The sequence below is a fragment of the Hippocampus bargibanti genome, linkage group LG02, assembly GCF_051943395.1.
Source record: "Hippocampus bargibanti isolate YZ-2025 linkage group LG02, ASM5194339v1, whole genome shotgun sequence".
In the NCBI taxonomy this organism is placed as follows: domain Eukaryota; kingdom Metazoa; phylum Chordata; class Actinopteri; order Syngnathiformes; family Syngnathidae; genus Hippocampus; species Hippocampus bargibanti.
Genome location: NC_142735.1, coordinates 34,316,172 through 34,342,414, shown reverse-complemented (window position 1 = coordinate 34,342,414; position 26,243 = coordinate 34,316,172). Strand labels below are relative to the sequence as shown.

Here is a 26,243-nt window from a genome sequence, read left to right as displayed (position 1 = left end):
CAGAACTATTTGAATCATATTCATAACTGGCTGTGTAACAAGAAAGCATATTCTCCGAATCTGAAGCCATTGTTTTGATTCTCCAGCAATGCAAGACGTCCTGGCGTGACATCACGAACTGGGGGCGGGACTTTCTGAAAATGCCCAATTCGCAGCTCATTTTTTTGCAGATTTTGGACACTTTAAGTCATTTTTATTGGTGTTTTGCATTTGAATAAAAATATCTTTTGGGTAAATATATCTTGGGTATTTTAGATGCTATAAAACGTTTTTCTGATGTCAGTTAAGAAACAAAAAAGTGACGTCGGTTGTCCTTTAAACATAATATATTTTTACACCACTCATGACTCATGACATCAACTGACATATGCAGCGTATTATGTTTGTATGAATTTCTATGAAAATCATTTTCTCTGCTGATTTTGTAGATGCAAACATTATTTTCTGATGTTCTCTCGTGTACTACAATTGGTCATTTTACTCTATATGACCGCATTGGTGTTTATCTGCTTGTTCTTGAATGTTTGTGGAACTGTTTTGTCGTGCGGCGATACAGCAAGCAGGTGGAAAGAGGATAAAAGTTCACTCAGCCAGATGCAGGAAGGGTATTGTGAGTTTTCTTTATTTGAAGTTGATATCAGTTTTCGGCAGGCCCCAGGTAACACTGCTCTCCAGGTTGTCCTTTGTCCCTCTTCTTCCTCCTCCAAGAGACTGGCTCAGGCTGGCTTTAAAGGTGCTTCACCTGAGCTTCTGGCCAATCAGGTCCCAGCGGCAATTGGCCATTCCCAGGTGGTTGCAATCACCTTCTCAATCAGTCTAAATCAATTAGTGGTCGCCCAACTCTACTGTTTTGGATGGGGAGAAATGCGCACCTTTCTCCCATCCAAAATCCAGAACACACAAAATTATTTAACATTTCTTTTGGCATCATTACATGTTTGATTGTGAGTACAGTGATACCTCAGTTTACGAACTTAATTGGTTCCCAGAAGGTGTGTTTAAGGCAAAACGTTCATCTGCCAAACATTTATTTCCCATAAAAAAACATTAAAAACGATAATAATCCGTTCCCAGGTCCCCATAAAACATAATTTTCGACTAAATAAGCCTTAAAACTACACGGAATATACCTTATTTTATGTATAATAAATGTGCTATTGTATTGAAGTTAAAGAAATAAACTATACTGTATAATAAAGTCGTTTTATTTACCTTTGTGATGGTAGTTGTCAATGGATGACCAATTTCCAGGTTGCCTCTTGATGATATCCGAGACGTGTTTTGACAAGTTTCCTCTCTCTTCTCCCCCTCCTTCCGTGATCTGCAACTTGAAGTAACTACGCCACCTGGCGTTGAAATGCCCGTCATTACAAGTCCAAATAAATGCAATCATTTACATCGGACTTCTACGGAAGAGGATTAGGGCCACTGAAGAAAAAAAAAATACGGTTGGCAAAATTCTGACTTTAATCTCAGAATTCTGACTTTAAAGTCAGATTTATTTTCGTTGCGACTTTAAAGTCAGAATTCTGACTTTATTCTCAGAATTCTGACTTTATTCTCGGAATTCTGACTTTAAAGTCAGAATTATTTTCGTTCCGACTTTAAAGTCAGAATTCTGACTTTTTCTCAGAATTCTGACTTTAAAGTCAGAGTTCTGACTTTATTCTCAGAATTCTGACTTTTTTCTCAGAATTCTGACTTTGTAACGTTCGTGGAGCTATTCATGTTTGGCCTCGTCAGCGTGTACAAGACGTAAGTGTGGCTCGGAAGAAAGGACATACAGTAATGTCATCACCTATCGACTTTTTGCGTGGCCGAGGAGTGTCGGAAGACATCCTTTCTCTTTTGGAGGAGCAGAGGGTGAGTAAACAGTGTGTTGTGTTTGTTTCGTTTAATGGCTGTTGTGTCCATAGTTAACGTGCTCCGTTGCTAGCGCGAATATCATAAATAGATGCACCCGCTTTACAGTGATGAAAGAATTGCAGGATCAAAGTTGTCAGTGGACGAATGTGGGACTCATCCCCAAGCTGCGCCAATCAACTGTGGTTGAGGAAGGGGGGAGGCAGAAGGACAAAAGGGGGAGTGAGGAGAGTGGAAAGGTTGGGGGTGGGGGGTGTGCTAGCAGTGTGACGTGCGGTCTCGAGACACACTCAAAACTGCCTCATTCTTTTTATAAAAAACACTTTTACACTTGGTCAATTTCTTGTGAGTTGTCAAATTCTATAATCATTTTTGAATGGCTTTTTATAAGGCATTGACTTTGGCATGCTTTATTTTGTATATGCTATTTTCCCATATCATGTTTTGCTGAGTTGGCCTCAGGCTGAGCTAGGATCCCTCTGTCCCCATCTAGTGGCGGAATTGGGAATTTGCAGCAGGACTTAAACCCTCCAATTTCATTTCCTTGATTTTTAGGCCTCTTTTCCTGCCTGATGAAGCGCGTTACCTTGACATGTTTCTGTAGAAGGACAAACATGACACAAACATGAGCATTTTCCAAAGCTGTGGTGTTAGATAAGTTTCAATGTGTGCAAACATTGCCTCCAAGATGTGTGCGCATTTTAATGATGTGACTGTTGCTTGCAAAGATAATCATTACAAACCCGAGTCCAATTCTCACCACCTAAAGCTTGTAACCAGATTCTGACAACCCAAGGCGCAGGACTTAAATTACAACTCAATGTCTTCCAATGTCCTGAGCACATTCAACATTGCTCTGCATTGTGGACGCCAAGTATTCAAAAGGCCTTCTCACTATTTTGACTCATCTGTCAGCCAAACCATCCCTTTTGCAAAGAGGAAGGACGCAATCAACCTTCATCTGCATCTTGCCTTTTATGGGTGTTGGCGGGGTGGGGGGGGGGGTGTTGGAACTGATTAGGGCATTTACATTGAAAATACTTCTGTTTTTCTAGTTAAGAAATTTATTCTGGAACTAATTAATTTCTGAAGTAGTGGTTTCGTTGCACTTGACCATTTCATGCACCCAATAACCTGATAACATGATAAGCTGTCCACAATAGACAGACGAGCAGGCTGACTTCCCGTTTAGTATTGCAGGGAGACCATGACAATCGCCCTCCATTATATAATACTCAACAAGCTGAAATAAAGACTGACCTTCATATATAGAAGCATAAAATCAAAATGGTTTTTGTGGAAATACTCGGGGGTGGAGGATGGCAAAATAAAAATGACACGGGAGAAAGATGATGTCCTGACAGGCCCCCGGACTGTTGCCCCGTTGCACAGAGAGGCAATGAGGCGTAAGACGTTTCAGATGGCGAACCAACCCAACTCCCTTTGACTCTTGTGTTCTGTTCACAGGTCACAGACAGACCGTAGCTCATGCATCATTCCATTGCAGTCAACAGCATTTTAATTGTGGGTATCTAAGTTGAATGAGAAACGAGCTGAGCAGACCACCATGAACTCGTTCATCAATGAAAAACCTCAGTGCTAAAAACAATCTGACGAGCTTACGACTACAATTGCTTATTATGAGCCACGCGAGCGTTAACCAAGACAACTTCATCAAATCATTTACCACTTTCCAGATAACAGTGGTCTTAAACCGCATATCCCACATACAATAAAGTTTATCTGTGCAATGGTGGCATTCAGTACTGAGGCAGATTTTTTTTCCATTACTGACCTCAGAGGCTTTGAATCCAGTGTGTCGTGTGGAAAATGGATTCTTCTAATCTCTTCAAAGAGTTGCACGTTCAACTCATTCACTGCCATTCACAAATGTATTTGGGAATTGAAAATATGACGTTAAGCGCCATTCCCCAATTTGTTTAGGTTTTGTTTTTTGTTTTGCCTTTGGCAATGTGTTTTGCTTCCCACAAGGAGCAGCATTTCCCCATTTTTTCCCCCATTTTAAAGCTTAGTTCTAGCTGTACGGAAGAGGATTATACGGAAGAGGATTAGGGCCACTGAAGAAAAAAAATACGGTTGGCAAAACTCTGACTTTAATCTCAGAATTCTGACTTTAAAGTCAGAATTCTGAGATTAAAGTCAGAGTTTTAAAGTCAGAATTCTGACTTTATTCTCAGAATTCTGACTTTAAAGCCAGAATTATTTTCGTTGCGACTTTAAAGTCAGAATTCTGACTTTATTCTCAGAATTCTGACTTTATTCTCAGAATTCTGACTTTAAAGTCAGAATTATTTTCGTTGCGACTTTAAAGTCAGAATTCGGACTTTATTCTCAGAATTCTGACTTTATTCTCAGAATTCTGACTTTAAAGTCAGAATTATTTTCGTTGCGACTTTAAAGTCAGAATTCTGACTTTATTCTCAGAATTCTGACTTTAATACAGTAATGTCATCACCTATCGACTTTTTGCGTGGCCGAGGAGTGTCGGAAGACATCCTTTCTCTTTTGGAGGAGCAGAGGGTGAGTAAACAGTGTGTTGTGTTTGTTTCGTTTAATGGCTGTTGTGTCCATAGTTAACGTGCTCCGTTGCTAGCGCGAATATCATAAATAGATGCACCCGCTTTACAGTCGTGAATAAATTGCAGGATCAAAGTTGTCAATTTAAGAATGTGGTACTCATCCCCAAGCTGCGCCACCTGTGACGAAGGGGGGAGGCAGAAGGACAAAAGGGGGAGTGAGGAGAGTGGAAAGGTGCAGTGTGACGTGCGGTCTCGAGACACACTCAAAACTGCCTCATTCTTTTTATAAAAAACACTTTTACACTTGGTCAATTTCTTGTGAGTTGTCAAATTCTATAATCATTTTTGAATGGCTTTTTGAAGGCATTGACTTTGGCATGCTTGATTTTGTATATGCTATTTTCGAAGATCATGTTTTGCTGACTTGGCCTCATGCTGAGCACGATCCCTCTGTCCCCATCTAGTGGCGGATTTGGGACTTTGCAGCAGGACTTCACGAATATGAAGTTACTTGACGTTTAGAACTCTTTTCTATCTGATGAAGCGCGTTACCTTGACATGTGTCTAAAGAAGGACAAACATGTATACAAACATGAGCATTTTCCAAAGCTGTGGTGTTACATAAGTTTCAATGTTTTCAAACATTGCCTCCAAGATGTGTGCGCATTTTTGATCAGATTGTTGCTTGCAAAGATCATCTTTACTTTTCTTGTGCAGATCTCACCACCTGAAGCTTGTAACCAGATTCTGACAACCCAAACAGTGGCTGAAATTCCAACTCAATGTCTTCCAATGACTTGATCAATTCTACATTGCTCTGCATTGTGGACGCCAAGTATTCAATAAGGCCTTCTCACTATTTTGACTCATCTGTCAGCAAACCATCCCTTTTGCAAAGAGGAAGGACGCAATCAACCTTCATCTGCATCTTGCCTTTTATGGGTGTTGGCGGGGTGGGGTGGGGGGGTTGGAACTGATTAGGGCATTTACATTGAAAATACTTCTTTTTCTAGTTAAGAAATTTATTCTGGAACTAATTAATTTCTGAAGTAGTGGTTTCGTTGCACTTGACCATTTCATGCACCCAATAACCTGATAACATGATAAGCTGTCCACATAGACAGACGGGCAGGCTGACTTCCCGTTTAGTATTGCAGGGAGACCATGACAATCGCCCTCCATTGTATAATACTCACAAGCTGAAATAATGACTGACCTTCAATATAGAAGCATAAAATCAAAATGGTTGACCCTGTAGGCGTGGGATGACAAAATAAAAATGACACGGGAGAAAGATGATGTCCTGACAGGCCCCCGGACTGTTGCCCCGTTGCACAGAGAGGCAATGAGGCGTAAGACGTTTCAGATGGCGAACCAACCCAACTCCCTTTGACTCTTGTGTTCTGTCGGTGCGTCGGTGGATGTCCAGAGAGGATCCGTGCTGACAGGGGCACAGAAAACGTTTGTGTCGAACAGATGCAAATGTTTTTGCGTCGGAACCACTCAGACAATTTTGCTGCGGAGAAAAGTTTCCTCTATGGAAGAAGTACAGCCAATCAGCGCATTGAAGGGTGGTGGTCCACCCTTCGCAAACAGAGTGTACAATTTTGGATGAATTTATTTCAAACTCTTCAGCATGATGGCCACTTTACAGGAGATTTTCTGGATAAAAGTCTTATTCGGTTCTGCTTTCTTAATCTTGTGCAGGTCAGGTAGAATAATGTTTTTGGGCCTTTTTTCTTTAATTTTATAAATGGTATAAATATCATCCTCAAACAATGCTGCTTTTTGTTCAGGACGAGCTGGATGAAGTTGTGAACACGTGGAACTCACACACAATAAGACGAAGATTGCACAATGATACAGCTTCCGGTCGACCAGTGATCATGTATTCATTTCCTGCGATGCACAGTGCAGAGGATCAATTAAAACCTGTTGGAACGGAAGAGATCACCGCATGTATGGAAGAGTGCACGACAAAAGGCGATTTTCCATGTGATGAAACTGTATTTGAACTGTGTTGTCTGCTTATGGAGGAAAATGAATGGCACGCACCATCAGATCCATTGAATGCGAGTGACTTGTATGTTAAGTTGAGAGAGGAATTACTGAAGTATATTTGACATGTGTACTGATGCAATCTTTGGACTTTGTACTGATGTGAAAATGAAACTTCAAATTTACTCCACAACCAGTTGTGTTTTTTTCGACTCCTCTCAATGGCACTCTTCAGCGGTAGGTTGGAAGTACATAGACATTTTTAAAACTTGGCCATGGCTCCAGCATGCCCTGTGACTCTTGTGATAGATCACAAGTGGATGGATGTCTTAATCGTGTTATAAAACCTCTCCATCCATTTTCTTATCTCCTTATCCTCAAGAGTCGTGAGGTGTGCTGTATAGCCTATCACAGCAGTCATTGGGCAGTAGGTGGAGGACACCCTGAACCAGTTGCTAGCGAAGCGCAATGCACAGATGAACGACCACCAGTGCTCACAATGACAAGGACAATTTAGTGTGTTTTCCTTTAACCTGACACATGTTAGTGAAATATTGGTGCATCTGGAATAGCTGGAGACTCCAAACAGGAAGTTCAGAACCAGAATCCACCTTGCACCTCCGGACTGTGAGGTCGATGTGAGAATTATAAAGCCATTAGAAAATACATGTAAAATGTTATTAAACCACCTTTTCACACAATATATTAACTTTCAACATTCATGTGGAGCCAAAAATTGAATGCAATGAAATCTTTAATTTTGAACAAAAGAAACATGCACCTAACTAATACAGCAAAACTGTTGAAATAACCATCTGATGGTTATGCATAACTTCCTAGGCCTTTTTGTATAAAAAAGTCCACAGAACTTTACAGAACTATGACTGTAATATAACACAAAATGCAAGTGATTTGTATACAAACCATAAAACAGCAAAAATGCAACGTTTGTTTCAACAAACATATTGATAACACAAAACAATATACTGTAATGTAGTGTAAAAGTAATGTCGTGCTGATGCAACCTACGGCAGTTTAGTCACAGTTTCTTGGTATTAAAAAGCTACACAATGTCCATCACCCAGATATTGCTTTCAAGAACGGCGTTGAATTCAGATCGGAAATCTGGGAAATTATCATAGCTGTCAGCAATATGCAGAACATTTCCACATGTGTGCCCCACCGGCCTTCTACTAAACTCCGTCATTTTCTGAAACTCCACAAGAATGGCGTTGGTTACAACAAGATCAGATCCAGTACAAAAACGGAGAAACTTCTGAAGCATGAATTCATCCAATTCTCTAATGAACCTTTTCAGGTAATTTGCCACTTCCTTCTGCTTTGGGGTTAAATCAGTGGCAAATTTAAGCAGTTGGCAGACCTTTTTTGAGGTAGGTTGTAAGTCCGAGCACAACTTGTTTAGTTCTTCTGGACTGATCAGGACACGGTGGAGAATAACCTCCCTCCAGCAGTCAATCACAAACATGGGCTTTTGGATCAGCTCTTTGTGTGCTATTTCTTGCAATATATTGGGAAAGCTTTCAGCAGAGATTCTTTTTCTACAGCCGTAGTTATCAAGGACTTCCACAAGTTCATCTAGGTCCACTTCTGAAAAGTCCTTCATTGCTGCCGTCAAAACTTCACGCTCCTGGCTGCTCACAAACTGCAGAAAATGTGATTTTAGATCACTGTAGACCGAGTTGAAAAGCACCTGCTCGAGGAAAGGAAACGCAAGTTTGTTTGGGAAATAGCAACAATCTTGGTAACCCTTCACAAGGATTCTCCCAACTTCTTTCCACTTTTCTGCTGGAAAATCATGGCGAATAAATGGCACTTTAATTGTTGTACCAAGGGTGCACCGGTCATAGAATTGTTGCCAGAAGCATGTGAGAACATCTCTCAATACTCCAGATCCAATGCCAGCTTCTTCTGTATTATCTGGGAGTATGCGTTTCACAATGAGTGATTTGTTCAAGATAGCATTTTCAGAAAATGCTATGATCATATCACTCAACATGTCAGTGTAGTGGACACTGATTGTCATCACATCTTGTGGATCGGGTGGACTGTTATACAGTAAAGTCTCGTTATATCGATATTCAAGGGAGTCCAAAAAAATATCGATATAACCGGGACTATCGATATATCCGACCCTGTTTGCATGTAATTTTCTCCGTACGTGCATAGAAATAGTATCGATATAACCGGGACTATCGATATATCCGATATCGATATAACGAGACTTTACTGTATATCAGTGTGATGTCCGCATCTCCCTCTGTGCTGTATGAAGGACCAAAGGTTATTTCTGTATCGGAAGAAATGTTGAATGCCGTGTAGATTTCACTTGAATCAACAGAGACCTCTTCAATTTCAGGGTTGTAGTCACTAGCATCGTGTGACAAAACCAAGACTTCTTTGGATGCCGTGCTGTCATCATAGTGGTCATCTTTTGGCCTTGTTGCAATATAAAAGCGCAACAATGTAAGTTTTGCAGCCTCATACATATTGCCAATGGACTGGCAGGTTTCATCAGTGAGGAGGTTTTGTTTGAAATCCCGCACCTCAAACTGAAAGTCCAATTCTGAGCCTTTAGGAGAAATTCCATCAGGGAAAAACAGTTTTTTTTCCTTCATTGAGAATGTCTTCTAACCCAACTTCTGTGGACATTTGAAGTTTTCTGGTACCCCCTCCCTGTTTCTCCCTCACCTGTTTGGTTATTTTTCCATCACTGTGTATCCATCCAATTGCTACATTTCTCGTTGTTTTCTGCGTCCTTGTCTGTCTTGCTTCTTGTGTCTTTGACGCAGTGTCTCCTTTCTCGCTATCGTTCCTGACTTTCATTTTTTCACGCAATTTTTCCAAAAGTCCATTTTTTCTTTTGGTTGGGAGCGGTTTCGTCTTACAAAAATTGAAGAATGCAATCCGGTCTCCATAACAAGGGACATAATTGGCAAGCGTGGAATCGTCCATCAGTGCGATGACATCACCGTCAATCTGCAGAAGAACAAGAAAAATAAATTAAAAAAAAAACATTCAATCATCATAACATATAATCACTTAATTTTAAAATATGAAGCACACATGTAATACTGATCTCAACAATTGTAAATCAAACACACAGGCATATATGTTGCAACTATAAAACGTTGAAAACTGTTAATAATGGACAAAGGTACATTGATGCTTGAAAATGACGGGGAAATATTTGCCTTCCAACATGCAACTATCATAAATAAAGTCCCTATTCAGACAGCAGTTCATCAACTTTTGACTTCGTTCATGCGTGCGTGTGCCTAAACGTTACTTAAAATGATGTACACACAGAACTACGACAGAACGTGTGATCACAGTGTGTTCAATTCACGATGATTTTAACTGCAGTGATTCTCCAACCGGCCACTATCATTCATAAATGGTTACTATTTATTCACGAATGTAAACCGGGTGCATCCACTCATTATACAGTATTCGCGCTAGCAACGGAGCGACCAGCTCCGCGGAGCACGTTAACTATGGACACAACAGCCATTAAACGAAACAAACACAACACACTGTTTACTCACCCTCTGCTCCTCCAAAAGAGTAAGGATGTCTTCCGACACTCCTCGGCCACGCAAAAAGTCGATAGGTGATGACATTGTTGTATGTCCTTTCTTCCGAGCCACACTTACGTCTTGTACACGCTGACGAGGCCAAACATGAATAGCTCCACGAACGTTACAAAGTCAGAATTCTGACTTTAAAGTCAGAATTCTGAGAAAAAAAGTCAGAATTCTGACTTTAAAGTCGCAACGAAAATAATTCTGACTTTAAAGTCAGAATTCTGAGAATAAAGTCAGAATTCTGAGATTAAAGTCAGAATTCTGACTTTAAAGTCAGAATTCTGAGAATAAAGTCAGAATTCTGAGATTAAAGTCAGAATTTTGCCAACCGTATTTTTTTTTTCTTCAGTGGCCCTAATCCACTTCCGACTGCAACTGTTGTTAAAGCGCTATCTAAATCTATATACTGTATATGTATAGCAATGTCTTGTATTCTGGACAGCCGCCCTCATTTCAAGCTCATATAACTCCCGAACCATATTTTAACCATCATTTTTCTGATGAAAGAAGAGAGTCAAATGTTTCTTATGCTGCATTGAATAATAATAACAATAATAATACATTTTATTTTGAAGCGCCTTTGAAAGCCGTCAAGGACACTTTACAGTAACAATGTTTCTGTAGTACTAAAAGTACAATTTGGGTATTATGTGGGTCCTGGAATTCAAGGGACAATGTCAAGTGACTGAAGTCACGTGATCAGGTCATGTTATGAGCGTGATCAGATGGGAGCATGTTAACATTCAGGTCATGTTATGAGCGTGATCAGATGGGAGCTCTACGCCTTTCCCACACGTTTTGATGAGCTTTGGTTTTTGTTCAAGAAAATGCAGCAAACATTTTTTGGATCAACGATGACAGCCTCGTCTTTTTGTGGTCATTATAAAGAAAATGAATGTATCAGAAATCTTCACATGCCTTAAAGGACAACGATGTCTCCGGACAAGTTGTATCCATAATTTGTAAAATCGCTTCAAATGACTTCTACTGAGCGTCTTTTACAATGATTCCAGCGCATATAGCTACACTTTACGTTTTAAGACTCACTCTGAATAGTCCGGAAGTCTTGTTTTTGAGTTGGTGACGAGTCCTCACATCACGTCACTGAAGGAACGCCCCTGACTGAGAAAGAACACATTTCAGCAGTCCTTTCATCACGTCAATGCATTTTGCGGTACTTTGTTCGGTCTGAAAAATTCGTGTTGATCCGTGTCAATGGCGAAATTAGAAGGAAAACATATGAATAACATGATGGTGAATCCTTCTGTGTTGTGAGAAACATTTTGAGCCCATTGAGCCCATGTATTATTATTACACACGGAGCCCATGTACTATTATTACACAAGAAGCTTTGTCTTCTGCCTGTTTTGGGTGCATCATCCCCCCCCCCCCCTATTGCCTCAAAATGACACGGAATAAATTCTTTAATCTATTGCAAACATGTATGCTTTCCTCTTCAGAACTATTTGATTTATATTCATAACTGGATGAGTAACAAGAAAGCATCGACTACGAATCTGAAGACATTGTTTTGATTCTCGAGCAAGGGGGCGGGACCTTCTGAAACTGGCCACTTCCGGTTTCAATTTTTTGCAGTTTCAGCACACTTTAAGTCATTTTTATTGGTGTTTTGCATTTGACTAAAAATATCATACTGCGTGTTTTGGGTATTTTAGATGCTATGAAACTGTTTTCTGATGTCAGTTAGAGTCTTGGCAAACTACAAATATGGCCGAAGCTGTAGTCCAAAGTTGAGTGTCTTGGCAAACTACAAATATGGCCGAAGCTGTAGTCCAAAGATGAGTTTGGCACCATTTTTCCCCCAGAGGAGAGAACTGGAATAAAAACAAATGTGCCAGCAGCTGAAAGCCATTCAGTAATCAAGAAGGCTCTCACCAGAAGAAAGCACTCCTTAAAATAGTCAGTTGCTACACTGCTCAGCGTTCGGTTCGGTTCAAGTACTGCTCTAGGAGTTTGCCTGGTGCAGTGGAGTTCAACTGTGTAAAGACAAGGGTGGCTGATGGTGAGAGAACCTGTTATTGTGACCGTTTATTTGATGACATGATTTGGTGGTTTAATGTCAAAACCAGCCTGTTAAGAGACTGCCTTCAAACGTAAACCTAATTGCTGTTTGTGTTTTTACCTTCTTCAAAGGTTTTTCACCTTGCAATCAGCAATTGTCTTTTCAATGAGAAAAGAGACGATTAAGTCCAAATTAAAAGAGGAAGAAGAAAGGAGAAATCTGTCTCATCATTGGAGTTAAAGAGTGAAGTCCCAGTGTAATCCCGGTCAACACAGTCAAAACCCTTTTCAAGTTAGGGGGAGAGCTCAAAAAACAACATAACTTGACAGTTAGGAAACAAAGAAGTGATGTCGGTTGTCCTTTAAGCAGCGTCAGGAGGAACGCAAGTTGCCGCTACATCAACAACGATGTGATGAAGAAAGAAATGCAAGGCATTAATTGGAGTTTCATAGTCCACCTTGTTCTAGTGCAGCATCGGTTGTTCAAATGATTAATGAAACAAGCGTTTTTTTTTCCCTGTCATTGTGAATTATTTGACAAATTATACTCCTTTTGGTCTTTCTTGGTGGATGACAAAACAAAGTGAAATCATATATTCTAATTAGACAAAGAAGACACAATATTATGATGAAAGAATTGCAGGATCAAAGTTGTCAGTGGAAGAATGTGGGACTCATCCCCAAGCTGCGCCAATCAACTGTGGTTGAGGAAGGGGGGAGGCAGAAGGACAAAAGGGGGAGTGAGGAGAGTGGAAAGGTTGGGGGTGGGGGGTGTGCTAGCAGTGTGACGTGCGGTCTCGAGACACACTCAAAACTGCCTCATTTGTGCATCACATAAAGGCACAGTTAGCGTGAAGAGAGGCACCGTTCAAGACTATTATTCAACCGCACTCAGCAAAAAATACTGGCATGGTGACAGAAGTATTAGTGTCTGTCATTTTCAATTCAAATTGATCAATATCGATGTGCACTTTGAAAAATAAAGTTGACATACATTGCACTGCTACAGGAAGTCAAACCTGATACCACTGAAGCTTTCCATCATAAAAGCAGTGTCTGAAACTCATGACGAAAAGTTAGCGGACACAAACTCTGAAAAGTTGCCTGCCCGGCCATAAAGTTGCCTGCCCCATTTTTCCCAACTTGAAACACAATAAGACGATTACCGCAAAAAAAAATAAAAAAACATTGTTGCAAAGTTTTAAGGATTTTTTTTTATTAAGTATGTGCCTACCACAAATGCCCCAATGCTTAATTGATGGTAAATATCCCTTGCTGATAATTTAGCTCCAATTGTGGTTTGTCCATACACTGTTCATCATGTTGCACAATGCAATGTTTGTGTTTCGTCGTCTATTACAAGCCACGTGTACTCCTCTTTCCTCGATGCTTTTAATAATAATAATAATAATAATAATAATAATAATATTAATACATTTAATTTCTAAGCACCTTTCAAAACTCTCAAGGACACTTTACAGTCACGGGATAATGTACGTTTACGTTTTGTAGCGTCATAAATTTTGTTAGCTTCTTTTGAATCTTTCTTCTGGGGCTGAGGTTCTGTGCATCTAAATTCCAAAATTTCCAAACCGAATGAGGATTTAGAAATTCAAATAATTTATTCTGATTTCGAAATCTTCATTCAAACGTTTGCTTTATTAAATAAAGCAAACATTTGATTTGAAAAAATATTTCATTGTTTGTTTGTTTTTTATTTGAAAAAACTATTGCTTTGTTTGTTTTTTTTTTTTCTTGAAGTTGTCGGCCAAGTTGTGCACCCAACGTAAAAGTTGCATGCCCCGGGCAGACGTTATTTCAGACACTGCTTACAAGCTTCGATTCACAAACTGTCATGAGGCTAACATCAAATCGGGATCAGTCACGGCACCCATGTGGAAAGCTCCTTTGTGATGTGTCATACAGGTGAACACAGTTTCTGTTTCTGTTAATTGCTTTGGTCCCAAACATTTTGGGCTTGTGAAAAGTGTCAGTATGAATTGAGCTGGTGGACAGAGGATTTGCTGCACTGAATGATGTGGATACGAAAACATAGTGGAACATCGAAAGACATTTCTCAATTAGTCCTACTGACTTTCCACAGATAAACTCTATTCAACCGTTCGCAATTACCGTCATGCCAATACACCAGTTGCGGACCTTCAAGGCCTGCAAAGCCTTCTTTGCTGGCCTAAAAATATCTGAATCACGGACTGAATTCTTATTAAATAATTCCAATTTTTATTTCAGCTTCCTATCATTTTTTTTCCCCTGTCGTGCTGCTTGCAGGTGTGTTTTCGTAGTTAATCATTTAACCAATCACATTTCAGCCATCATTTGTAACCAGGGTCAGAAATCGACCTGGATGCCTTAACAATCAGTTCTGTGCGACCTGTCGCATTAAATGTGTCCATCAAACTGTTGTTCTATCAATCAGATGTGAAGTTGGCAACCCACATGGGATACCAACGCCTTCTTGAAGGTGCTGATTTTGCAAACTATGATTAACCAGTGACGAACCAATCATAGTTTGGGAAAACTGCTATGATCACAAGCCGCTAGTGATGAGAGCATACTGGACAGAGCTAGCACACTCTATCCCAAGCGAGCTGCATAAGCAACACTATTGTGGTGATTAAATATCAGTTTTGTTAATCCACAATGGCTGAAGGAGGAGAATAAATGGATTTAGTTGCAGATTTACTGTTAAAGCCATTTTCCAGACGGACTTTTCAAGAATAGATGGACATCATTCAGAGATGTGGGTCAGTTAGTTCCTGGCTAATTGTACCCTCTAGGGGACTTGTAGTAAATCACACAACACACTTTTTTCAGTCTGGATTGATTTAGACGTAGCACAATGGAAGGCCTCGCCATGAAATCCACAGCCCGCCACTGCAATATATTTTCCATTTCGGAAGGCTTGTGTTTATTTTAAAACAGTTATTTCAAAGATATATATTGCCACAACAGTATGATAAAGTTAATCAGTTGCTCACAAATTTTTGAAAAGCGATTTAAGATGAAAAAAATGGACAGCCTCCAGCATGGTTGGCAGACTTATGTGCTGAATATGGATATCATAATTGTCACGTCTGAACAAGGCAAATGAAAATGACCTCGTCGGACAAAAAAGGAGCTGGATCCGAAGTACTCGATGAAGACAGTTGATGAGTTCAAAAGGTTTTACTTATCACGTCCACTCGAGGCGTAGTGACAATACTCAAGGGACGACGGAAGGCGGAAAGGGTTGGATCCAAAATGCACGGTGAGACAGAGTTCCAAAAGAGTCTTTTACTGAGACACGCCACAATCAACAAACATAGGAGGTAACAGGGAGGGAGAATAAATGGTCAGACCTGGAAGGTGTGGTAGTAGCGGGGAACTTCCTAAATACTCCGACAAAGACAGAAAGGTAGGACTTGCTTTTATAGCCAGAAGGCACAATCAAGGGGATTGGAAACAGGTGCGGGAGCCCGGGTGAGTCAGGAAGGGAGGGGCCGTCTCTAAGGAGCAGCGGAGGAGGCGACAGGAGGGGAGGGGCGCGCTCTGGCCTGCGACGATGATGTGACATTACTGAGACACTGTCAGAGATATGACAGTCAGACACCGTGGACAGAGACTCGGAACCAGAAAGATTGTCCCCACTGCCGGCAGGAGACGCAGTCAACAATGACATACGTCAGAATTCTGCACCCCTCTGCCAAGATTTTTATTGAGAGTATATGTACATTAAAGTGATACATTCGTAAAACATAGTTTTCTTGATTATAAATCCACACCTCTGGACGCTCCGAGGACCAACAGCTGCAAGCAGTAAAATATAGACATTTTAATTGGTTGTCTTTTCCAAGAACTGATAAGTTTGTAATCTGGCGCTTGTGCAGGATGTTTAAGCCGTAAATAACTTTGGTGAAAAAGGAGTATCTCAAGCCCTAAATTCTGTGCAAGGCCGGACCTTCTAGAATCTAGATGGAGACGACAGTTCACCTTGCCGTGTCTGTTTCACTCAGATTTACTGTGGCCATCTGCGCTTTGACTGTGGGCCCATTGTTTAGTTGGTTAGCAAAGCACGGGACTTTTAAACATGATAAATTCTTATTCTCCATCATACACGCAGGGGAACACCAAACGGAACGAAGCAGCAAAAATTTTTAAAAGTCTCCGTCTACGTGGAGATCACTGCCAGTGAAGAAAGACGTCCTTGATGATCAGTCCTGTTCCGACTGTATGTTTTCAGTCTTTTCAGTGCTGAGAATGAGCGCTCCACTGATGCTGTAGTAGCTGGAACAGTGAACACGAGCAACTTTTTTTTTCTTTCCAAGATGGCGCCCGAGTAGGCAGCCATCAGCAAGTGCTCTCACAAGCCTTGCTTTTTTTGTTGTTTTTGTCTTGTTATTGTGTTTTCTTTTGTCACTTTATGTTGTTGTGCGTCACGTGGAACGAATACAGATTGTTTTTCAGCATTTTTGGCCACGACAATCATCAAGGAGGAGACTGTGCTGAGCGGTTGCGGCAGCATGAATACGACAGTACTGTTTTTGAATGGGAGGAATGTCGGAGCCATTTGACTGTCATCGCTGGACAGCTCTTGGGCCATTGTGCTTTTTGCGCGTGTAATGGGCAGCATCTTCACAGCCCCGCTTTGTTCAGCGGAAAGGTCAGTGCTGTTGGACAGTCTGCGGTTGGATGGATGCATGGCTTGAGGAGCCCGCGAAAGCAGCGCCGACGCGTATGTGGAACTGTCGCGGCTTGGAATTGAAGCGGATTTATGTTGGACAGGAGATGTGAGACAATGTCTTTTCATCAATGGATGCTACAGCTTCGTGTTTGGATTGGATTGGATTGGATATGCCTTTATTCGTCTCACAGTGGAGAAATTTACATTTCACAGCAGCAAAGTGATGCTTTCAACATTTAGCTTGTAGTAGACATACAAATTCCCCCATGACGTCCCTGATCCACTGCTGACATGGATGCTTTGATCCTCTCCTATTTCAACTAGAACTGCTTCATGTCATCACAAAGAAGGTACAGCAAGTCCTGAAGAATGAATAACGCTGTGTCTTTGTGTTGTCATATTTGTTATTTTTATTTTTTTCCCAAGATGGCGGCGCGTGAACACGCAGCGGCTCCCCTCTCCCGGCAAATTGGCGTTTTCATGTTTATTATGTTTGTTAAAGTAATTATAAGTGCCTTGCATGCTGGGTCCAAGAGGACAGAAATTTCATCTGTGCTGTATGTCATACATATTAGCATATTTGACTATAAAGCTGACTTTGACTTTGAACTTTGTCGCCTCAGAAATAGTTTCAATGAGATCCTTCTGGGCCAAAAAGCTAAGAAGCTGTCCAGAAGATTTACATCCATCCCTCACCGTTTGTGAGCTATACAGTCCGGTGTTGGTTTTCCTTTAATTATTATCTCCTGCTTCGACTGAAAGTCCAGTTGATATATATATTTTTTCAATTTAGATATGTAATCCGCCATTCTTAAAATAAGGCCAAGCAACACGAAAAAATGACTGGATGGTTACATTTAAAAATGGTGACGTTAAATGGAAAAGAACAAATGGAAAGTACATATAACGAAATATATATCATCTCATCTCATTTTCCGTACCGCTTATTCCTCATTAGGGTCGCGGGGGTTGCTGGAGCCTATCTCAGCTGTCTTCGGGCACGAGGTGGGGGACACCCTGAATTGGTTGCCAGCCAATCGCAGGGCACACAAAGACATACAACAGTCACTCTCACACTCACACCTAGGGACAATTTAGAGTGGTCAATCTGCCTGCCGTGCATGTTTTTGGAGTGTGGGAGGAAACCGGAGGACCCGGAGAAAACCCACGCGGGTCCGGGGAGAACATGCAAACTCCACACAGGGAGGCCGGACCAGGACGCGAACCGGCAAACTCTGCACTGTGAAACCGGTGTGCTAACCACTTGGCTACCGGGCCGCCCACTAATATGTATCACTGTTTATTTTTTCATTTTTTTCATTTGATATTTCCATGATGACAGGGGAGGCACGGCCTCACCTGACTCCCCTGACTGCATGTCACTGGTGGGTACAAATACTGACATTTATATCGCCAGTAATTTTCTGTCTGGCTTTTCCATAAGAAGGAGAGCTGAAGCTTACTTTACGTGGCAGGCTGGCTTCACAATACACATATTTACACAGTGGTTCTTAACCTTGTTGTGGGTACCAAACCCCACCAGTTTCATATGTGCATTCACCGAACCCCTCTAGAGTGAAAGATAAAATGTTTTTTTTTTCAAATTCAAGACTCAGATTCAAGACAAGATTCATGTTTTGTCTTGCTACACAAAATGAGCCGTGCATGAACATCACCTTGTTTAAATAACAAAACCAACACAATGCATAAACTGACAACTAATTAATCGATGAAAAGGTTTCTTCAGCCGTCATCTGTACTTTTTTGAAGGTATCGGACGTTTGACTTCTGATCCAAGATGCTTCGTCAGCAAACTAAAGTCTGGCTGGTAGTTTCGGCCCTACATGCATCCCTACTGTCCAGACGTGGTGAAGCCGGGCTCTGCTATGATTGGTCCCTGCTCTCAGGTTGGGGAGAGCAGAGAACTACTCCCTGCGGCTCCACTGATTACTTCTATCGTCCTGCCTGAGTAGGAGAGGTCTACGACTGGCCTAATTGCCCCATTTGCCCTGGTATCACCTCATCAGCATAACTAAGCCGTTGTTGCCTCAGACGTCTGTTATACAAACGATCCACTTTGAACTTCATCCCACCATGGCGGATTAGTGAAGGATTTTGCTGTTTTATAAAAATAGCTTCTTTTACTCCCCTTTCAAACCGTCTATTTTCTTTCGCTAAGATTTGAACCTCATTGTCGTCAAATGGGTTAGCTTTTAGGTGCATATGTACTGCCGATTGAGGCCCACTAGTATTATCCCTGCAATGTTGATGAAGTCTTTTTTGAGAATGTGTTTAGTCTCCCCAATGACTTTACAATTTTCATTTTTACAATGTATTGAATAAACTACATTACTTTGTTTTTCATTTGGCAGCCTATCTTTTGGATGCACTATTTTTTACCTTAAAGTGTTTGAAATAAGTAGGAATTTTGTGTTGCCAAAGGACTGTAGTTTTTCAGAAACTCCTGCAACGTAATGTACTGCTACTCCTCTCCTATTAGTATCTTCAGAATTGGATTGGATTGGATATGCCTTTATCAGTCTCGCAGTGGAGAAATTTACATTTCTTAGCAGCAAAGTGATGTTGAATTGAAATAATTGTTGGTTTCATTCCCTATTCTTTCCTTTTGACATTTGTTAAAAGACCACTGAGGGTAACCACAGTTTGTGAGTGCTCTTCTGATATGTTTTGACTCCTTTTCTCTACCTTGGACGCTTTTTGGTATTCCTTTAGCCCTATTCTGGAGGGTTCTGATAACTCCTAGTTTGTGTTGTAAAGGGTGGTTAGAATCGAGTATTGGTCAGTGTGCGTAGCCTTCCTAAACACTTCTGTTTTTAGACCTCTGTCCCCTTTTATAATTACTTTACAATCCGAAAGGGCTAGTAGGTTCTCTTTAATGTCCTCACGAGTAAATTTAATGTTGGTGTCTACCGAGTCAAGGTGTTCTGTGAAGGATTGAGGTTCTTGTTCTTTAATAATGACGAAAGTGTCGTCCACGTATCTAAACCAGTGCCTCGGTTTGATCCCGCGGAAGGATGTGAGAGCCTGTTTCTCCATCTCTTCCATGTACAGATTGGCCATTATGGGTGAAACTGAGCGCATAGCACAAACATGAAGTTCTTTGTAAAATGTTTCCCTAAATTGAAAATACGTAGTATTAGGGCAAATTTCCAATAATTGGCAGATGTGGTCCGCTTTAAGTTTGGCTCTTTCAGGCAGAGAAGAGTCCGCCAACAGTCTCGTCCTTACCACTGAGCCCGTCGCTGGGGTTGGGACAGAGGTAAAGAGAAAAGTCACATCGTAAGAAGCCAATGTTTCCTCAGGCTCCAATTTGAGGTCTTTGACACTCCCTACAAACTCTGTGGTGTTCTCTAGGTAATATTATGTGTTACCAACCAATGGAGGTAAGATGTTTGTTTTTTTTTTAATATTTGGCTACATTGTATGTAGAGGAGTCAATGCTACAAACAATGGGTCCGAGAGGGAACCCTTCTTTATGTATTTTTAGCAGGCCATAGATACATGGCGTGGCCTCTCCCGGGTATAATCTAAAATACATCTGTTTGTCTATAAGTTTTCCTTTCTCTAACTTTTGGAGACAGTCTATCATTTCTTTCTTGTATCTATTGGAAGGGTCCCTTTTTAGTTGCTCATAAGTGCTCACAACAAATTACATATCTGCAAATCAGTGTGACTTCTGCTGTTGCCTTTGAGCGACCAGTTCAGATATGCGTGGCTTTGCAAATGACATGGGAGTGCAAATTATGCAGATAGGACGCTCACTCCCATCACGTTACGTGATACATGAGAATCCATGTTGTACATATTCATTCGACCACTTACTTCTTTCGCCCGACATAGTATGGATAAATAATAAAAATGACATACTACGACGACAGTCACACATTGATTACTGCTAGCTACTGGCTAGCCTGTTCATTCATTGTGAATGGGGGATGCAGCAGCAGTCGAGCTGGCCTCTCTTCTTCTCTCTATGTGTTCATTTTTCCGATTTGGTACGCTTCTGACCATTTACTGCCCCCACGATTTTCTTGTGGTATTTCTCCGTTTTCCCCAGATCTCTACCGATTGCTAAACGGACATAACAATGGACGAAACGACCTCTGGGGCCGGACGAAATGTTCCGTTTCCGTAATTAACAGAAGTGTGTCAGCGGGGGCTCCGCAGAACCCCTGAGATCGTCTCACCGAACCCCAAGGGTTCCATCGAACCCATGTTAAGAACCCATGGGCAAACTACGGCCCGCGGGCCACATACCCATTTGTTCTGGGGCTGAGGTTCTGAATCTACTTTGGAAAATGATATGCAAATGCACGACCTTATATCGCTCGGGAAAATCTGGAAGAAAGAAACAGGCTTCTGATTGTCTGTCTTCTCGACTATGCAAATATCAGCTGCAGGTATGATGTTTAATAAAGCCTATGTGTCTGTGTGCTTGGCAACGATACACTTGTACTGTTTGCGCGTGAAGCTGAGGGCGTCCGTGGCGAGTTTGTAGAGCACGCGGTCAGGACAATCCATACATGATTTTTGCGGAGTTTAACACAATTAGATATTATTGAGCTTGAGTATTTCGTTGTGTAATAATGTTTTGAATGTTGAAAGTGATTCAATTTTTAAATCAATGTTGATTTCTTTAACTTTGCACCTTCGATTGAAACTTATTAAAAACATGCAATTTTGATAAATCACAGTGCGTATGTTATTTTAATCTACTATCTATTTCCATTTCCTCCTCCCAGTATATGCGAAATAGTATGAAAATGCCATATCTTGCATATTCCTTGAGACAAATTTATGAACTGATAAGGACAATTTTTTTCATATTTGAAAGACAGTTAATAAATTGGGTTGTCGTGTTCTTACGGTGCTATGAGGTTTGCACACACTACGTTTAATGCTGTAGTATATCCGGCCCAAACACAAAAGTTTGCCCACCCCTGATTTAAGGTCTTGGATTGAATCAAGGCAACATGTTTTAGGAATGTGAAGCAAACTTTTTAGTAGCAAGAGAAATGAAAGCTTATCAGAGGCTCATGCGATAAAACGGGACAACACTGAAATGGGAAAATGCTGAGAAAATCATCAAGGACGAAGGAAGATTTTACCACAGGGTAGGACCCTTGAGAGAGCCAGGAACCTTTGATCTGGAGTGTGCAACAATGAAAATATCTGACTAGATGACAACATCCTATTTCAAAAACCCTCCATTGTTTTTCGTCCCCCACATACATTTACTTTGGACCTTTTTTTGGGAGAAATTTGCAGTCCATAGCAGCAATTTGCAAGAGGAAAAAAACAAAAAGTATACCTCGTGCAGTTCTTTGGGATGGTTTGCCTTATTTTCAATGAAGAGAAAGAGCCAACCCTCACGAGGAACTATATGTAAGATACCGATGCACCCAGCGTTCAGATCGTAAGCTCTAAAACCCCATTATGCAGATACCGACAGACCCAACAAATCAGGCGCTCCCTCAGGCTAGGTTAAAAGGGCTGGAAACCCATTCTGGTCTCAACTCATTACCATTTGTTTCACAGAGGTTGTGCAAAACACTGCACATTATCACCAGAGATTCAAACCTCTCTATACTGCAGTCGTAACGTTTTAATATGCACCTCCATCTGCCCTCTCGTCTGCCAATTGTATTGCCAACGACTGTGCTGCCGATGCTGGTTTTCGGCTTGTACAAAGGCTGCTGGTGTGCAAATTGTCCATTGCTCGGTGATAGTGTTTTATGCACATTAGTAAACATATTATGTTATTTCATGTTTAGCTTAGTACACATTATGATTAGTGCATGTTTAATTTCAGTCTAATAGCATTATCAATCTTATTAGTTCAATAGTCGTTGCAAAGAAGCAACGGCTCCAACTACAATCTAAGACCCTCCCAACACTGAGTTGTCCGTAGCTGATTGGACAACAGATCGCTGCTGTGGACATTCAAAAACTTGTCAGAGCGGGAGCTCGTTCTCTTTGTTTCCTATCTTTGTCCGTGTGCTCATGTCTTCGCCCCGACCGAGACGAGAAGTACTTTTTCTGTCTCATTAGAATAAAGTAGTTTTTGTTCACCATCTATCGTTGTTACTGATATTTTTATCATTGAACTTCTGACAAAACCGAACCAGGAAAGAAGGAAGAATTTAAACCGAACACTCGGAAAAGGCTTCATTTGTCACTTTCCTAGCCAGTAGGCAGGATAGCCAAGGACATCATAAAGTAGAACCGTGTCCATAAATGTTTTGGGTTCCGCTTGTGAAAAGGAAACCTCTGTTTACAAGACCCCATACTCTGGACAAGTGCAGCAATCCGCCACTTGCACAAACCCATACAATAAAAAAAAAAAACCTTAAAGAGTCCTCTTCCCTCAGAATCAGAATCAGAATACCTTTATTCGTCCCGCAATGGGGAAATTTGCAGGAGAATAGAATGCTAGCCATGTTTGTTATAGTTTGTGTTTTTTAATGCAAATATTCTGTATGGATTTGTCTGGACTAATGGGTTTATTTTGTTCGTTCGTCCCTGGTTCATTGCTTCTACGGGCGTTGATGGCAGAGGATGGTTAAATCATCAGGAAGCCAGGTGTTGAACAGAAAGTTTGTTTAATCTTGAAGAGAGCGGAGACATCGCGGTGTCGGCCAAGGAGGGAGGCAGAGAGGAGAGAGAGAGAGAGACAAACTAGAATGGGAGAGCATTTATACGGCGCACAGCGTGTGACGCGACAGGATGTGACGTAATGTAAATGCGACATCATGTAAAGGAAAGCAGGATATGACGTATCAGGAAGTCCAAACGTAAACAAAGATTAGTGTCGTGCGTCGAGACAGCAAGCAGGTGAAAAGTTGATAAACGTTCACTCAGCCAGATGCAGGAAGGGTATTGTGAGTTTTCTTTATTTGAAGGTGATATCAGTTTTCGGCAGACCCCAGGTAACACTGCTCTCCAGGTTGTCCTTTGTCCCTCTTCTTCCTCCCCGAAGTGACTGGCTCAGGCTGGCTTTAAAGGTGCTTCACCCGAGCTTCTGGCCAACCAGGTCCCAGCGGTAATTGACCATTCCCAGGTGGTTGCAATCACCTTCTCAGAGTCAATTAGTGGTCGCCCAACCCAACTGTTTTGGATGGGGAGAAATGCGCACCTTTCTCCCATCCAAAATCCATGAAACACAAAATTATTTAACATTTCTTTTAGCATCATGACAATTAGGAAGCGATGTTTAGAGATGTTTGTATAGAGAATTACCTCAACATGAACCAATAATGAAAATGTGAGATCCATCAGTAGGAATTCGGTACAGCGTTGGAGATTTTGGACTCTGTTCATTCATCAGAAAAAAAAGTTAATACAGGGTACAGTAGTAGTACAGGGGTCGGGAACCTATGGCTCGCGAGCCATATATGGCTCTTTTGATGATTGCATATTGCTCGCCGATAAAATTAAATACATATTCTCGCATATTTCCTGTTGGGGCTGCAGTTGGCGGAAAGCCCAATTTTAATTGGATGACACTGACCTAGGTTGGCGGAAAGCGCAATTTTGATTGGATGATACCGGCCGTCATGTTGAAACAGGTAAACGCCCCTTTAAAGTAGGAGGAGTACAAAAAAATTACGAGTAAGCACCAGCTTGAATGCACGGAGAATTCGCGATTCTAATTTGCAATGAAACAATAACATCGACGAAACAGTCGAATGTCAGTGATATTTTAACAAGCCCTATGTTAACGTTAGCATCAATATACTTCTGCGAGAAGTATATTGCAGATAGCAAGTCCATCCATCCATCCATCCATCTTCTGCCGCTTATCCGGGGTCGGGTCGCCGGGGCAGCAGCTTCAGTAGGGAAGCCCAGACTTCCCTCTCCCCAGCCACTTCTTCCAGCTCGTACTGGCGGATCCCGAGGCGTTCCCATGCCAGCTGGGAGACATAGTCTCTCCAGCGTGTTCTGGGTCGTCCCCGGGGTCTCCTGCCAGTGGGGCATGCCCGGAACACCTCACGAGGGAGACGTCCCGGGGGCATCCTAATCAGATGCCCGAGCCACCTCATCTGGCTCCTCTCGATGTGGAGGAGAAGCGGCTCGACTTTGAGCCTCTCCCGGATGACCGAGCTTCTCACCTTATCTCTAAGGGAGAGCCCGGACACCCGACGGAGAAAGCTCATTTCGGCCGCTTGCATCCGGGATCTCGTTCTTTCGGACACAACCCATAGATCGTGACCATAGATGAGGGTTGGGACGTAGATCGACCGGTAGATTGAGAGCTTTGCTTTTTGGCTCAGCTCCTTCTTCACCACGACAGATCGGTACAAAGTCCGCATCACGGCAGACGCTGCACCGATCCGCCTGTCGACCTCTCGATCCCTTTCACCCTCACTCGTGAACAAGACACCCAGATACTTAAACTCCTCCACTTGAGGCAAAATCTCCTCCCCGACCCGGAGAGGGCACTCCACCCTTTTCCGACTGAGAACCATTGTCTCAGATTTGGAGGTGCTGATTCTCATCCCAGCCGCTTCACATTCGGCTGCGAAACGCTCCAGCGAGAGTTGGAGAGCTCCACTTGAAGGCCCCAACAGTACAACATCATCTGCAAAAAGCAGAGATGCTATACTGAGGCTACCAAAACGGAAACCTTCAACGCTTCGGCTGCGCCTAGAAATTCTGTCCATAAAGGTTATGAACAGAATCGGTGACAAAGGGCAGCCTTGGCGGAGCCCAACCCTCACTGGAAATGATTCCGACTTACTGCCGGCAATGCGAACCAGACTCTGACATCGATCATATAGGGACCGAACGGCCCGTATCGGCCGCTCCTGTACCCCATACTCCCGAAGTACCCTCCACAGAACTCCACGATGGACACGGTCAAACGCTTTCTCCAAGTCTACAAAACACATGTAGAGTGGTTGGGCGAATTCCCATGCGCCCTCGAGGACCCTGCTAAGGGTGTAGAGCTGGTCCACTGTTCCGCGGCTGGGACGAAAACCACACTGTTCCTCCTCAATCTGAGGCTCGACTTTCCGACGGACCCGCCCCTCTAGGACCCCTGAATAGACCTTTCCAGGGAGGCTGATGAGTGTGATCCCTCTGTAGTTGGAACACACCCTCCGGTCCCCCTTTTTAAAAAGGGGGACCACCATCCCGGTCTGCCAATCCAGAGGCACTCTCCCCGATGACCACGCAATGTTGCAGAGGCGTGTCAGCCAGGACAGCCCCACAACATCCAGAGCCTTTAGGAACCCCGGTCGGATCTCATCCACCCTCGGGGCCTTGCCACCGAGGAGCTTTTTAACCACCTCAGTGACTTCAGTCACAAGGATCGGAGGGCCCACCTCGGAGTCCCCAGACACTGCTTCCTCCAAGGAAGGCGTGTTGGTGGAGTTGAGGAGGTCTTCGAAGTACTCTGCCCACCGGTTCACGACGTCTCGAGTCAAAGTCAGCAGCACCCCACCCTCACTGTACACAGTGTTAGTGGTGCACTGCTTTCCCCTCCTGAGACGCCGGATGGTGGACCAGAAT

The 26,243-nt window shown here is 42.2% G+C and overlaps 1 protein-coding gene and 1 long non-coding RNA gene across 2 annotated transcripts; one reads left to right on the top strand and one right to left on the bottom strand.

Annotated features, from left to right (window-relative positions):
- The first annotated feature begins 5,819 nt into the window (after nt 1-5,819).
- On the top strand, nt 5,820-6,586 carry LOC148902506 (uncharacterized). Its single transcript, XR_016118042.1, has 2 exons — nt 5,820-6,110; nt 6,200-6,586. It is a non-coding gene; the product is annotated as an uncharacterized LOC148902506 (long non-coding RNA).
- A 604-nt stretch (nt 6,587-7,190) lies between these two features.
- On the bottom strand, nt 7,191-12,523 carry LOC148902505 (uncharacterized). The gene is given in 4 exon segments (XM_088991106.1): nt 7,191-8,467; nt 8,640-9,028; nt 9,030-9,398; nt 9,968-12,523. Coding segments are annotated over 4 exon segments (1,836 nt in total). The 5' UTR covers nt 10,043-12,523; the 3' UTR covers nt 7,191-7,464.
- Between the last annotated feature and the right edge of the window lie 13,720 nt (nt 12,524-26,243).